This window comes from Arachis duranensis, chromosome 8 (assembly GCF_000817695.3).
Source record: "Arachis duranensis cultivar V14167 chromosome 8, aradu.V14167.gnm2.J7QH, whole genome shotgun sequence".
Taxonomy (NCBI): Eukaryota; Viridiplantae; Streptophyta; class Magnoliopsida; order Fabales; family Fabaceae; genus Arachis; species Arachis duranensis.
Window position 1 is genome coordinate 29,510,849 of NC_029779.3, and position 15,687 is coordinate 29,526,535.

The following is a 15,687-nucleotide window of genomic DNA, read 5'->3' on the forward strand; positions in this document are numbered from 1 at the left end:
TTTTTGCTATTTTAGTATTATGAAATAGTTCTTCATTTGATATTGAATTCTTTCAATTTTTTATTTAAAAGTATATCTATTATCATACACTTTATGAGTGGAATAAAAAAAATCATAAAAACAAAAATATTAAAAAATTAAAAATTATATTTAACGCTCTCAATTAAAAATAAATTAGAAAATAAAAGACGATTCCATGATGCCAAATAGCCAGAGACATCAGATATGCATCAATAAATAAAAAAACACTCATCACACTTTCTTAGACTTGTCTTTTTCCTTATCCGTCTCAAACACTTTTTATATTTTATAGTTTTAATAATTTTTGCAAAAAATAGTATAATAAAGCAGTTATTTAATTTTTTATCAAGGAAAAAAAATATAACTAAGAGATGTTATTTTCGAAAGACAAAACAAATCCAAAAATTAGTGTCTACTTAGATAATTTTTAATTTTAAAGGTAAAAAATAACTAGGATTAATTATTTGATTTAATTATAAAAAATTTAAATAAACACAAGTGTTTTTTTTTTGTATAAATACTATTACTGATAAATTTTATTAAATATAAATTTTAAATTTTTGTGATTTTGTTCTTTACTCGAAGATTATTTACATTTATATGTATCTTTTATATTAGAGATGGTTCATTTTTAAAATGCTATTTTCTATTAAATGGTTCATTCTTAAAATACTATTTTCTATTAAATAAATAAAGTATTTGTTAATTAAATAAATTTTAGTTTTTTTATTTTATTATATTTTATATAAATAATTAAAATTTAAAATTTTTTATTTTTAATAACAATCTAACTTCTAAAAAATGATACATTTTTTATTGTTATTTTTATTTAGAGTATATTAACATTTGTTTATATGAGATCAACTTAAATCTATTATAATTTAAAAAATTGTATTACACTTTATTTTAAACCTAGAGAGACGAGGATCTTTCAGTTATTAATTAAAGTGCGATAAGGAATTTGTGTTTGGCGTATAAGAAGAACTATGAAGGTGACTTTTATCATATTTATTTCAGCTCAGTAATTTTATAAATTGAAAATATGGTGGAATCTCAAAGACAATCCACATGGACCAATAACTTCTCATACCATTAGTGAATTATTCTCTAATCTTCACACACTTTTTTTATAATCCTAAATTTAATCAATCATTACTTTATTCGTTTGATAAAAATGTTATGCGTATATCAAAATTAATAATTATTTATTTGTATAAAAATATATATTATTTCAAGTTACATTTAGAGGACGAGGATGTCCGAGAAGACCTCCAAAGCGAACTAGCGGATTGTAAATAATAATCTTAATACATAAGACTATTATTTTGTTGATCACATCTACTTCCAGAGTATTATGTAAATACATACGGAAGTATTATTTTTATGAGTTTAATTTTGATGTATTTACATATTACAGTGTAAAATATTTTAAACCCTAAATCCTAAAACCTTAAAACCTTAAACCCAAAACCTTAAAACCTAAAACCCTAAAACCCTAAACCCTAAATTCCTAAACCATAAATCCCAAAATTAGTTTAAGTTTTTAGGAAGATGTTTATTATCCATAGTACTCGGATGATTATTTTAGATAGTATGAGAGATGTTTATTTTGTAACTCAATAGCCATTGTACAAATAGTTCATTGTCTCCCTAACGGGATCCCCAAATAATACATATTACATAAGAGAAAATGTGGCATTAAAGAATTAGCTGCTGAAGAATGAAGATTTTTTAAAAATTCAATTATCATACAATAATAAAATTAAAAGAGTACGTACAGAGTACATAGAAAATATACAAAAATAAAAAATATTGTTATATATTTTTTATTAAAAAATTATAAAAATAAAACTAAGTATATTTTTTTTTTGGTTTCCCACGGTATCCCCCAATTCGACAGGTCAAGGACTAATCCGCCGCGATACTGAGCTCCATTTAAGGGTTTGCCGCTGGCCAATAGGTTGCTGCATGCACAAGGCGGGATTCGAACCCCGACACTTGCTTAAGCGAAATAAAACTAAGTATATAAACTGAAATTATAACTAAATTTATATATTTTGTTGGCCTGAATTTAAGTTCTTTCAACTTATAACGAACAAAGAAAGAGTTTCTGGTAGCTAATATTCAAATATGACAAATTCAACACAAATAATGTAAAAACATAAAAGCAAACCTAAAATTAAAACCGAAACATATCATATTCTAATAGAGTTAAGTCCATGTGCCGAATCTTACCACAGCTCCATACTTCAATAGCACATTTTGAATACATTGAGTTGCTCAAATCTATCATCTCCAAGTTGGAGCAAACTCAAGTAAGTATAGTGACCGTTCCATCATTCAATCACAAATTATGAGTCAAATAAATAAACTTTTCATGAGAATTCACATCAATGGTTGGTTTATTCAAAATTGAACTTTGATAACATAATAAAATTTGAAGAGGATGTAAAGATAAAGAAAATTGTGTTATATATTTTTTTATTAAAAAAATTATAAAAGTAAAGCTAAATATATAAACTGAAATTATAATCGAATTTATATATTTTGTTAGATTGAATTTATGGACTAGTATGAGACTTTTTTATTATTATTATCATAGACTAAGATAAAAGAGTAATTTAATAAAAAAGTTGAATTGAAACTTGAATAAATATTTGTCTCAATCAATCATACGGCCCTCCATGTTCTTAGATTATAATTGTTTTCAAAAATAGGACAAGATAAGACAAGACTGAAAATAAGACACAAAGTTTCAGAGATATAACTTTTTTTATTTTTATATTTTATTTAGAAATAAATTAGAACAAATTATTAAAATTTATTTTATTTTATTTTATTTTTCATTAAAAAATTGTGAGAAGAAAAATATAATTATAAAAAATATATTTATGAAAAATTAATAAAAATAATAAAAAAAATTAAAAATAAATTGTATCTCTTGTTAGTGTTTATGTGTTTTTTTGTCAGTGAACACAAAATACACTAATTCAATATCTCTCGACATAATGTTTGTATTCATGTCTTATCTGTCGAATACAATTTTGTATCGCTATATTTCAGTATTCCATCTCTATAAACAAACGCAATCTTATAAATTATGCAAATGTATTTAACAAAGAATCCATACTTTTTATGTACAAAATGCCTTTGTTTTATGTTCTTAATTTATATTGGCTAAAAATGATAATACAAACTCATTCATCGGAAAAATATAAATTCCTTTTTTTTATAGAGCTTCTCTCTTTCTTACAAAGCTTCCTTCTCTTTCTTTCTTTCCTCTTCTATCAACTCCAGCATTTCTAAATGAATAAATAGCACGGTATTTGTATTTGAATGTCACATTATTCAATGAGAGAATCCAAAACTAATCACTAGAGATATCATTTGATCAATTTTTCATGGTCCAAGTTGACACATGCATGCCTTAAGAGGAAGCTAAGATAGAGTTATGCCAATTGCCAAATAGTGAAATACATTTATGTATCCTAAATTCCTAATAAGTGTAATTAAAAATACTGTATCCTTCCATTTTCCACCATTAATTCAAATTAGATTTAGAAGTGAGTCAGCTCATGAATTAATTTGACTCGTTAATAATTTGATAAGTTAAATTTGTGAGCTAGTGAATCGAGTTTGAACGTCGAATTGAGTTCATAAATTAACCATTTTTATATAATTTATTATCAAATAAAATATAAAATACTAATTTTTATATTATTAATTTGTATATTTTATTTTCAGTATCATTAAGTCATACCACCGAAGATTTGATTATTTTCCGTGGATTTTATACGTTACTAAAGGCTAAAAAGTTTAATTTGTTATTGGTCCAAAGAGGGGGAAGAAAAAACTGACTCAACCACTGAAGCAAACAGTATAGGTAGTGAAAAGGACGCAGCTCTCCATCATAACCAGAACACAAACGGTATTTTAAACGTTATTGTTACAAAAACGGTATTTTGAAGTTTTTATTTTGTTTAATATGACTTTTGCTTTGTTTATATTATTTTTTTAAATAAATTCTAAAAAACCCATAAAAAATAGCGAAATGAGATTTATTAATAATACTTTTTTTGGTAGAGGGTATATATATATATATACTCATTTTTTATTTTCTTTAAAAAAATGTTATTATTTATACAGTGCTTTTATGAGAAATATAATTTAAGCGTTAATTCTAACCAATAAATTGTATGAATTCCAAGAGCTATTTCAAAAGTCTAATGATTAATCATGTTTTAATTAGTATAATCACTACATTAAGCTGTCATTTGCAAAAATTTACACTACACCAAAATGTCCAGAGAGTGTAACAGAACGGTAATTAGCTCAAATAAATCATTCTCAAATAGAACAATGATCAAAACCTTAAAAAATGCTCAGGAAAAAGGACGTACAACATGATAATTTGAAGGTAGGTCATAATCATGTCTTCACTATTCCATTACATGATCTATGTCTGAGGGACTTCAGTATGACATTTATGGAGGGCTTCTTCAGGTAACAAAACCCTGAAAACAGCATAATGATGATTTAAACTCTTCTCTCCTTGTAATCTGTGAACACTTCCCAGTGCGCCGGCGTTCCGGTTAGGGAAAGCATAGAATATCCTCCTGATTCTTTGATGGACTAGGGCCATAGCACACCTGACATAACAGTGGCAGTGAATGTGTCAGAAAAACGAACCATAAGGCGTGTTTCAACCATCAGAAACTGAAACTCGCCAAAAGGTGAATCCTAGAGTTTCTCTCATTTCTATGATGCAAAGGGTATTCAACATAAACGGGAGAATATACTATAGTGCTAGCCTCTATGAATTTCTAGAAATTCATTAACAATGTATTCAATCAATGGTGGAAATCTATATTTGACAAATTACATGCCTGAGCAAATAAGAACAACTACTTCTTCAAACAATCTCAAGAAAGTGACAGACGTGGTTCCTAGGTAGAACATGATCTTGTTTATAAGCTTACATTGTGCATGGTTCCCAAACAAGATAGATGTCATATCCAGTGCACAAGTAAGGTCGTTCTAACAGCTGATTGGAACTCTGATTTCGAGCTTTCAATTGATCATCATCATTCTCAACCTGAAAATTCCATAATGCAATACCTAAATACTTCTTTCAAAAAATGATCAAGCTAATGACAATGCATATGTAATGCATATTTTCATATTATCAATGTTGAGGTTGGTATGAGATGCCTCACTACGGTCTAGATTATAGACAAATGACAAATTTATATAAGTTTCAAGTAAATGCATGGTTCTGCCTCCATGGCAATCTGTGTCTGTGGTATATCACCTATCCAAACGAATTGCCAACTTGATATAATACTTAATCTTCAAATTCCACAGTTCATTAAGGTCATAAGGCAAGTGTGATGAAAATAAAAAATCTTACTGCTCAAGTGAAAGATGTTCTTATTGTTTTGGATATTTCAAATAGTTAACACTTCATAAAGATTGGCAGCTATATTTGGTTTTTAAATAGATATAGTACCAGATATAGATACAGGTGTACTTACAGTAGTACAAACAGTTTTCTGTCTCTTTGCGGGAGAGCTAGTAGAAGAAGGATTCTCGTGATCCAGTTCCAAAGGTTTTTCTCCATTATTTTCCTCGCTGGGGAAAATATATCTATCCCTGGCAGCCGATGATTCTACAGCCACCATGGCAGCATGCCGCAAAGGGTGGCAATAATATGAACTCTGTGAATGCAATTGCTGCTTAGCCCATTGCCAAGGATATAAACATGCAACACCTGTATATGGTTGTTTGAGTTGGTTGTTTGATTCATTTACTTGAAATGACTCATGTGTCGCAAAGTTATTGGAAATAACATCAGAACTAGAGAATTCTGACTTTCTATTGCAACTGGAGTCGATGCTACTGTTTTCTTTGTTAGTGCTCCAAGCAAAAACCTGATCGCGTGCCCTTGAAATTATTTGCTTAGCTGAAGGATCCACTATGACTGCAGCATTGACTACCTAAACAGATTGAATTTTGGGTAAATACTAACAGAAAAGCTAGACATTACTAAGAATAGCTCAACCAATTATGTGGTAAAAAATTATCAGAGAGAAAAGAAACTGAAGTTAAGCCAGTACAGCCAGGTGCAAGTACATTATTTCTTGAGTACAAATATATGAACAGGGGGGAAAATGCATATTTACCACGCCATCAGAAGTTGCCAACTCCATAGCTGATTGCATAAACTTAAAAATGCATTCTGAGTTTTCGTCGCTAAACCCAGTAATACCATCAATATTACTGTAATTCAAAATGCCAAGCAAACACAAAAAAGAAATCAGTTTATTCTCATATAAGACAGGATTTCGCACTATGATAAATGAAGAACTGTAGAATAAGAACATAAAGCCTACTAAGTCCTTGGATGATATGATGTTGGCCAAATTTTACATTGCTCTTGCCACTCTTCTTTTGATGTTGCAGCATATTTGCAGACCTAATAACAATTAAATCCAAGTTTATTGTACAAACTAACTGATGTAAAATGAACAAGAATGAAGAATCCATGGGATTCTGACCAAAACTCTCAACAATATCTTCAATTAATCAAAACATCTCTTCATTAATAGTGTATCTGAAAAAATATGTGATAGCCACCAAATAAAGTATGTCCTGGAGCTTGCAGTTATCAAACATGATAAAACTAAAACTTCATTCATATAATTGATTTCAAATGTTGAGGATTATCCCTTTCTTTTACATTTTGTGATTTACTTAGCAAGTTATAGAATACTAAAAAAGGGAGAACAAAATGCTACTACCTGAATATAAAACTCAGGTTAAAAAAAAAAAAACATCTGAAATTGATATCATCATACAAATAACCAAAGAGCAAAGCATAATATGAGCAAGTATTAACTAGGAAAAGAGAAAAAATAAATATAACAAAATAAAAGAACACCCACTTTTGTGATAAAAGGACTCAACTGAAAGGAACTAATCAATTCCTGGAGAGCAGGCGGCACACTATCCAATTGATTGTCACCTTCAGATGCTGCACACAAGATCACTGATAACTGTACTTGTCCTGTCAAATATTCTAAGTGTCACCACAAGCCACTCACTTCACACAACAACGAAGAATAAAGCAATTATAAAACATGAAATACCACCATACCTCTTTCTAGTACTTTCTTCTGAATTCGTTTGACATGCCGGAGATTTTCTAACGGTGCTATTTGATTCAGACGCCTAACAATGAAATTCAAACATCTCCCAACAGGTTAGTTTACAAAGCACACAACTCCACATGCATAAAAAAAAAATCCACACTTTTATTGATAGAAGCAACAAAATTCAAAATTCAAGCTTCCAAACAAGCAAACCAAAACCAAAATGCTAGTATGCTTTAAGAGGTGCTAACCTAACAATGTGGTTCGCATTCTGTGGGTCAATAGCTGAAGCAAAAACAAACTCTGCACAGGAAAAAAAAAAACACACCAAAATCAAAGCACCAAACTTTGAGCTTCAAAAAGAGAGGGAACCAAAAAATCAAATAGGGTTTCGATCAACTTCACCAGTGGGTTGGTTATGAAGGTCATGCGGTTCCTTCTCTGGAATATGCACAATCTCGCACGTGTCAAATTGCTTGTTCATCATCCTCTTCTCTCCTATTGCCACGTGTCTACTCGTTTCTGGTAATCCCTGATGCCAGAGAATTCTCCGGTTCGAGGAGTCAGAGAGTGGCGGTGGCGCTACTCTGCTTGTGGCTACGGCTACAACCACTTCCCTTTCATGGGCTTCACTTTTTTGGATAAAGCCCAGTTGATTTTTGACGAGGCCCATTAATATTGAGTGGGTGTCACGTGCGTATCATGTGCAATGCTTGTGGCGTTCAGTAGTGGAGTGTGGAGAAGCAAAAGGGATAACAGAGGTTGGAAGCAAAGAACGCCTTCTTCTTTCTTCTTCCTCTAATCCTCTTCTTCCCCAAAATTCAGAAATTGCAAAACGACGCCGCATTCTTGTGTCAAACGTTGCCTTTTTCTTCGTTTCTTTTTTTGTTCAAACTTGATGTGGTAACATAAATTTTTTAGTGCGAAATTTAATGGTTGATGCATATGTAACGCGATGGGAGCTCAGAAGAGCATCCATGCTGGCAAAGGTTCGAACTTCCGAAGATTATACATCTGCCCTAAATTGGAAAGTTTACTCTTTTAACTGATTAGTGTTTCTTTTTGTTCTGCATTTGAATGGTTTTTGCAGCAAAGATTGACGTTCATGTTGATTTTTCTCACAAGCTTTGCGCTTCTTTGATGCTCCCTACCCTTAGGTTTGTTTCTGATCAAATTATTAATTTTGTATACAATTTATGAAAGCGGTTTTATTTGAAAACCCTTTTTTTCTTTACCTGATAGGAGTTCTGACAGTCCTCTTTCGTTGGTTATTGGGAGGTAAGAATTTCATTCAGTATGCTTTCTGTGTTATAAAGATGATGACATTTGAGTTATGCATCGGATTTAGTATATGGCTGTCCCTTATTTGTTTAATGAGTGGTTCAATTTATTTATTTGTTTTGTTAACTTTTTTTTGTGTGATTAGTCTCTGCATCAAGCACCCAAACTTATTTGGTGGGAGTGAGAAGCTTGATGTTTCGTGGGACAAGGGTTTATATGATTCAAATATCTTAGTTGCCTATAGAAGGCCACGACCAAAATGGCTTGCTCAACAATCTTTTGTGTTACAGGTTGGTCTTTCTTTCATTAACTTTAATTTTATTTATGGTATGAGAAAGGATGCAAGGCCATGCTGTAAAATAAGCTTAGTTTCTAAAATGGAACTTTTAAGTTAGTTAATTTGTGAAATCTACTAAATTAGATGAAAATTGTTATAGCATATTCTAAATTTTATTTGTTGTCGCCCTTTGCATCTTCAGCATTCTCTTTCACCTGAGATTGGTATCCATGGTATACCTATAAACAATTTCTCCCGCTCTGGAAGTGGAGGTGTAAATTTGTCTAGATTATCGGTTGGGCTGGACTTGAAGGAACCTGCAAGTACGAAATGGAGCAGTTCAACCAGTATAAAGTTTGAGGTTCAGCTAGGTTTTTTGTGAATCTTTCATTCATGTTATTAAAGCTCAGTAGCATGAGTTCCCTTAGGTTGCATTACTCTTTGATTTCGGTAATAGAGAATGTTGAATTGGAAACTAATTATGATAAACCATCTTGTAGCATGTCCGTCCATTGAACGATGATGGTCACTCGATAAGTAGAGATCATGATGGGTTGCCTTTGACTTGCAGGTAATCATGGATTCTACATTCTAGTAACTAGTATTTCATTTCTCCTATTGTTGGACTGATTTTGACCTTATGATATACATTGCTTGCAGTGGTAGTACACATGACAGTATGGTAGTGTTAAAGCAAGAGTCTCGATATACGAAGGCAAATGATCGCAGCTTTTTCCATGTAATACAATCGATTCTTATCTGCAGTTTGCTTACTATCTATATACGATTGATTACAAAGATATTGTTGTGTATTTGTTTGGCTGACCAGATGCTTGTCTGTTTCAGTTTAATCTTCAAATAGAGCAAGGCATTCCAGTTCTTTCCAAGTGGCTAATCTTTAATCGATTTAAATTTGTTGCTTCTAAAGGAATCAAACTTGGACCAGCATTTCTGTTAACAAGGTTGGTAATTATGACATTTTAATAGTATATTTTACTATTTCGTGTCTTTCCTACATTATGAGTCCTAATTTCAACAAGAATTCTGGATATCCTGTTTACCATTTCTTCTGACAGACTTACAGGTGGTTCAATTGTTGGTGACATGGCTCCTTACCAAGCATTTTCCATTGGAGGGATTGGGAGTGTGCGAGGGTATGGTGAAGGAGCAGTAGGGTCTGGGAGATCTTGTCTGGTGGCTAATAGTGAACTAACACTCCCTTTGGTAAGCAATAGCCTTATAAGCAACTCTTATACTCATTCACATGCGTATCTTATGCATTTCTCCTATTTATTGTTAAATTGAAGCGCCTAGAACTAAACCCCTTGAGGTCATCTTTACTGTAGAACAAGATGTTAGAAGGTGCCATTTTTATGGACTGTGGAACAGACTTGCGCTCTGGTCATCTTGTACCGGGTGAGTTGTCATTCTGCTGAGAATAGGTCTATTTGTCCGCTTGTTGATACACGTTCTTGACTTGAGAATGAGATAGAGTTCTTTCATCGTATTTATCTTGCTTACTACATCTACATGCCAAATAAAAAATGAGAATGAAATATGAAAGTAAAGTAACCTTTTATGTCCTAGTCACATGATTGATATAATACATAATAAAGCGACATTTGATCTAGGAGGAGGAAAAAGAAAAAGATTGGCTTGAAGAGGTTCATGGAATAGCAACTGCAAGGCATAAAAAAAGCAAGTCATCCATAATTTGACATGTGAACTCAAAGTCATACATTTTTATGTGGCAGGAGAGTTATTCCAGGCTTTTCCCATGTTATTCTACTTGTGATTTCATGTCTAAATTGTGCAAGCTAATACATATAAGTTCCATTCATGTCTAAATTAGTTATCGTGAATTTAGTTTTTTTTTTTTTCTTTTTAACACACTCCTTTGGCGTGTGTTGTCGAGAGGTTTCCATTTTGGATTTAGTTTGTCATTTTTGGTTTCTTTGTGATGATGCCTTACTGGATTTTGAACTTGCTCTCATAGCATTGATCTCTTGGAAATTCAGGAAATCCAGCATTGAGACAGGGTAAACCAGGATCTGGTGTTGGCGTGGGATATGGACTTCGATTCAAGTCACAGTTCGGCCACTTTCAAGTCGATTATGCCATAAATGCATTTCAGCAGAGAACTCTTTATTTTGGCCTCAGCAACCTTGCTTCATGAGATCCATACATTCTTTTTTTCCACTGGTCATTTCTCATTTCTCATTTCTCATTTCTCATCATTTCCTATGGAAGATGGATTGTTGAAGACACAGAAGCTGCAATATTTTGTTGTCGATTCTCGGTATCATCGGTTTTATGAACTCCAATAATATTCCTTCTGGTTCTAAATAACTGTTGGCTCAGACAAAATTGGCGCAATAGAAATTCAATGAACACAGTATATCCAGATTTCATTTATTAACTAATTTGCCACTTTGTCCAAGTTGATAGTTATTTGGAACCTGAAGGAGTATATTTCTAGCTTAGAAGTATATTTTTCATTCTTTTTCACACAATTCATGATAGTTGAAATTCTCATGGCATGTTTTTTAATTTGGTTTTGGATAAATGAGTACATATTATTTACTGTAAATTGCTCTCAAGCTAATGGTAGATAGAATCATATTCTTATACATGAATTAACCCTCAGATCTTGTAGATATTTTGTAATTTAGTTACAATTTTAGTTAATTAAGGTGGCAACAAAAAAAAGGAGTTTGTAGTAGTTTTATAGTCTTTCATAATTCATGCAATCATATGGCTATAACCAACATCTGAAATGACACCAAAAAATGATTAGTAGTGACATTGTTACAGAACCATTTTATCAACCAACAAAAATTCAGTGACTTACTTCTATTTATATTTTGAGTGAATACCTCACCCGACCCTTGACAATTATCTCGAAAGGACAACGAGGCTCCCAAGAAAAAAAAAACACCTAACCCGGCTCCTGATCTTTTTTTTGACTGATTTTTTTGGTACAAGGGCTAATCAGTCCCATAAAAGTAAATCTCAGGAGCAGGGTTGGGTATTTTTTTGTCATGGACCTCGTTGTCTTTTGAGGTAATTGTTAGAGATTGTTTTGGATTTTTCTCTTATATTTTTTTGGGCCCTTTAATACATTAGGATTTCATTGGGCCTATAAAATCTTTAATGGACCAAGACCTCTGGCCCATTAAGAAAGGTATCTCACCTGGCTGAAGCAAAAGAAAAATACAAAACTTACTGCAAAATAATAGAAATTAGGGTATTAACTAAAATTAAATATTTGTTTAAGCAAGATCGTATCTGCAGAGTTAATATTTTTATCTTGTAGTAACTAGATCTTTGATAATAAAATTCAGCTCTCCCATTAAAAGAAAAAAAAAATGTGCCTCATCAATTCAGAGTTCATAATATTGTGATTACCAATGTTTGTTTATTCATAAATGGAGATTCCAACAAAACAAACAAGATTCGAAGCCAGAAAGGTTCTGCTGTACCGCTGCCTGTACGTGAATCATCTGCCTTCAATTTAATCATTTATAAATAAATTATTCCGAAAGTAATGGTAACAATGATATATTGACTTTGTGTCAATCTAATTTCTAAGTTGTAAACCATGTATAATAGTTAATTAATAAATAATAAATTCCAGTGTCACGTGAACACTAAAGAAATTTGATAAAACATGCTCGTCAAAATTGTCGCGTTAGCTCTCTCATTGGCTGAAGTATCCAAGATGAGACATCATTAAAATATTAAGCATCAATTATTTCAATAACTATGTTATACCAGTTATTATTATTAGTTATTAGTATAAAATATACATTAAAATATAAATACACAAAAAAATAAATTAAATTACATATATATTTATACATAAATATATTAATAATTAATTTTAATATATAAATAATATTTTTATTTGTCATTATAAAAAAAAATTTTAATCATAAAAGAATAAAACATCATTGATATTTTGTAATAAAAAATATTATTTTAATTATTAAAACACAAAATGTCATTTTGTTAAAAAAATATTATTTTAATTGAAGAAACACAAAACATCAATGATGTTTTATAAATGGCCATAGTAATATTTAACACATAATTTGGATCATCATAAAAAAATTAAACCTTTAATAATACAATATTAAAAAGAAAAAATTCTGATAAATCAGCCGCGTGTGCAAAAGACTAATGGTGGAAGTGAGCAAGTTAAACTCAAGTTCGAATAATGAAATTGAGTTCAAATTATGGTTGATTACGGTTCAACTTTAACTCAAATATTAACATGTTTTTTTTTAATCATAGATAATCTAATTAAATTCGTCGTATTCTCATTTATGAATTATTTAACCTATTATAAAATAGACAAAAGTATACGATTTAGACATGACATAACTGAATAAAAATTTATCTTAATATACTTAATAACCATACACGTTATATAAATTAAAAATATAAAAAAAAATTCTCCACATTGTTATGCATACCAGCCACCAGAAACAAGCCAGGTTTCTATGTAGGACGCGTATTCACGGCTTTAGGTGGTTAGAATATATATTTAGTGTTAACTATGATTCAATGATTAAATGTATAATTGTCTCAAGTCTTGTTTCTTTATATATATAAGTTGATGCTTATCAAAATGTTACGTCTTATGTATATATAATTTCAACATTTTCTATATATATTTTAGATAAATAATTTTTTATAGTTAATTTTTTATGTGCCGTATTTTTATATACTATTGTATGCTTGTGCTTGGAGGAAAGTGAAGAGCACATGTGCTATAGCCTATAGCATCTACATTTCTTCCAATTCAAGGGAACATAACGCAAAACTCGCCTAAAGATTCATCAACTTTATTCCTTACCCATTTTCTTTTTCTTATATATATGGATGCATAAATAATAAAACCAATTTTGTAGATCTTGATGTGCGCTTGGTCATTATATTATTTTAAGATGGTCACCACGTTTAATGCATTGATGTCTTGATGACATCCACAAACAATTTTTTTTTTTTATATAAATTCAACATCTAGATAAATTGTTCAAGTAGATCATGGAATGAATGTCAAAATTTGGTGGTAACAACTTAACTTTCATTTAATTCTATTCTTATCAAGAGCTGATTAAAGTAAACATTGCAAGTTTTCTATATATGTGTTAATCATTGTAAAACTAATATGTGATTAAACTATTGCCAATTTAGATTATCATGTTAAGTAAAAGATAATATTCATACTATTAGATTGAGTGGACCCATTGATTGATAAAATGAATAGGGTATTGGTAGAAATTTTATTATAATTGAAAAATTATAACCAACTTAGTTTAGTTGAAGGATCAGTTTACTTATCCGTTTAAATAAGTGACATGAGTTTGAATCTCACTTGCTCTTCCGTGATAGATTAATTCTTAATCGGGTTGGACTATATTATTAGATTGAGTAGACATTTTTTGTTTGCCTTGTAATTTTTTGCAAGATCCACAATAGGAATGACTTAAACTCCTAACATTTCTTTTTTCAAAAATTGAAATAAGTCTCCTTTTAGAAGTTCAACTTCCTCATTACTGTCTCGTTGATCATTAACATGCTTAAAAAGATTGTAATTAAAATGATACTCTATTATTATTTATAAACACCTTGTTTGTTACTCCTATGTGATTAGACACTTTCATCATCCTAACTTCACCTAACTCTAACAACAGATTCAAATTAAATGTGCCCTTCATAAATTTTTAGTTGTACCAGATTTTGGTCCAGTTTCAGAATGTGACTACCACAAATTAAAAGAAGAAAAATATTAATAAATTAAGTTGACAGATAATTTTTATTATTAAAAAAAATATGAATCCTTTAAAATCTAAAATTCTTGTTATCACAGTTTTAAAGGCAAAAAATAAGTAGCAAATCAATTGAAATTTTCCAATGATTAATTAAGAACCAATGGAGTAAAAAGGAATAATAATTTACATCAAAGTGATATTTCTAGTTGCAATATTAAAGATATTTAGATGAAATTCCAATGTCATAATAATACGCACAATATAAATTTATTAGAGTAAAGGATCGTTTTTGTCCTCAATGTTGGCGTAAGTTTTAAAGTTGTTTCTAAAGTTTGAATCGTCCTATTTAAGTTCCTAACGTTTCAAAATTGACTCAACGTTGTCCTGCAGTTAAAAATCTGTTAACAGAATTGACAGCATGACAAAATTGAGACGATTTTGAAACGTTAGGGGACTTAAATAGGACGAACACGTTAGAAACAAAAACAATATATAGAAATAAATTTTAATTTTATTCTTTAATAATATTAATTTTTTACGGTACATAGTTATTCAATTATTTTTTAATCACATCTAAATAAATTACACTTAATCACATTAATTTTATTTTAAATAAATTTATTTTTTTATAATTTTACTCTTAAAAGTTTTTATTAATCATTAAATGTTTCTAGAATGATTAGTACATAAACTTGTGGAAAAAAAGTGATACATATACATAATACAATAAAGTAATGTGATTCTAGTTATTTTACAAATATTTCATGATGAGTAAAAATCTTTAAAAGTAAAATTATAAAGTCCTATTTAAGTCCTTAACGTTTCAAAATCATCTCAATTTTGTCCCGCCGTCAATTCCGTTAACGGATTCCTAACAGCAGGACAACATTGAGTCAATTTTAAAACGTTAGGGATAACTTTAACATTTAACCCAAAAATTTGAGGACAAAAACGATACTTTACTCAATTTATTATTCTTTACATAAATTGAAAAATATGTTTTTTATTTAAATAAATAAAAAAACCTCTAACACTTTGATTACTAAATAATAAGAGAAAACGACACTCTTTTTCCTGCAAAATATCTAAATAACACTCTCCTTCTTTGTAAGAGTTAAATAACATATAATTTAATCTATTTGATTAAAATATTTTTTAATAATCATTTTTATATATA

At 30.1% G+C, this 15,687-nt stretch overlaps 2 protein-coding genes across 3 annotated transcripts; one reads left to right on the forward strand and one right to left on the reverse strand.

Moving 5' to 3' along the window:
• Nucleotides 1–4,282: 4,282 nt before the first annotated feature.
• On the reverse strand, nt 4,283–7,794 carry LOC127741153 (tRNA-specific adenosine deaminase TAD3-like). The gene is made up of 9 exons (XM_052252980.1): nt 7,578–7,794; nt 7,424–7,475; nt 7,178–7,251; nt 6,966–7,087; nt 6,414–6,496; nt 6,204–6,300; nt 5,556–6,017; nt 5,001–5,116; nt 4,283–4,670 (listed from the first exon to the last, which is right to left on the reverse strand). The coding sequence occupies exons 1-9, from the start codon at nt 7,657–7,659 to the stop codon at nt 4,478–4,480; spliced, it is 1,281 nt and encodes a 426-aa protein (XP_052108940.1). The 5' UTR covers nt 7,660–7,794; the 3' UTR covers nt 4,283–4,477.
• A 106-nt stretch (nt 7,795–7,900) lies between these two features.
• Nucleotides 7,901–11,360, forward strand: LOC127741154 (outer envelope protein 39, chloroplastic-like). Of its 2 annotated transcripts, XM_052252981.1 has the most exons (11): nt 7,904–8,161; nt 8,263–8,329; nt 8,415–8,450; nt 8,599–8,743; nt 8,933–9,091; nt 9,231–9,301; nt 9,391–9,469; nt 9,577–9,692; nt 9,807–9,954; nt 10,077–10,146; nt 10,749–11,360. In XM_052252981.1, exons 1-11 carry the CDS (start codon nt 8,128–8,130, stop codon nt 10,904–10,906), a joined length of 1,083 nt encoding a protein of 360 aa, XP_052108941.1. In that variant the 5' UTR covers nt 7,904–8,127; the 3' UTR covers nt 10,907–11,360. The 2 variants fall into 2 exon arrangements, with proteins under 2 accessions (XP_052108942.1, XP_052108941.1); XM_052252982.1 differs by lacking the exon at nt 10,749–11,360 and having other exon boundaries at nt 7,901–8,161; nt 10,038–10,146.
• Nucleotides 11,361–15,687: the final 4,327 nt, after the last annotated feature.

What these genes read in the sequence shown, in the direction of transcription:
- LOC127741153 (XM_052252980.1), bottom strand. Translation starts at nt 7,659, where the DNA reads ATGATGAACAAGCAATTTGACACGTGCGAGATTGTGCATATTCCAGAG. An exon ending in TCATATCATCCAAGGACTTA is followed by an intron (nt 6,301 to 6,413) that starts GTAGGCTTTATG and finishes TTTGAATTACAG; the next exon opens with TAATATTGATGGTATTACTG. An exon ending in AGAAAACTGTTTGTACTACT is followed by an intron (nt 5,117 to 5,555) that starts GTAAGTACACCT and finishes TGGAATTTTCAG; the next exon opens with GTTGAGAATGATGATGATCA.
- LOC127741154 (XM_052252981.1), top strand. Translation starts at nt 8,128, where the DNA reads ATGGGAGCTCAGAAGAGCATCCATGCTGGCAAAG. An exon ending in GAGCATCCATGCTGGCAAAG is followed by an intron (nt 8,162 to 8,262) that starts GTTCGAACTTCC and finishes TGGTTTTTGCAG; the next exon opens with CAAAGATTGACGTTCATGTT. An exon ending in GGGTTGCCTTTGACTTGCAG is followed by an intron (nt 9,302 to 9,390) that starts GTAATCATGGAT and finishes CATTGCTTGCAG; the next exon opens with TGGTAGTACACATGACAGTA.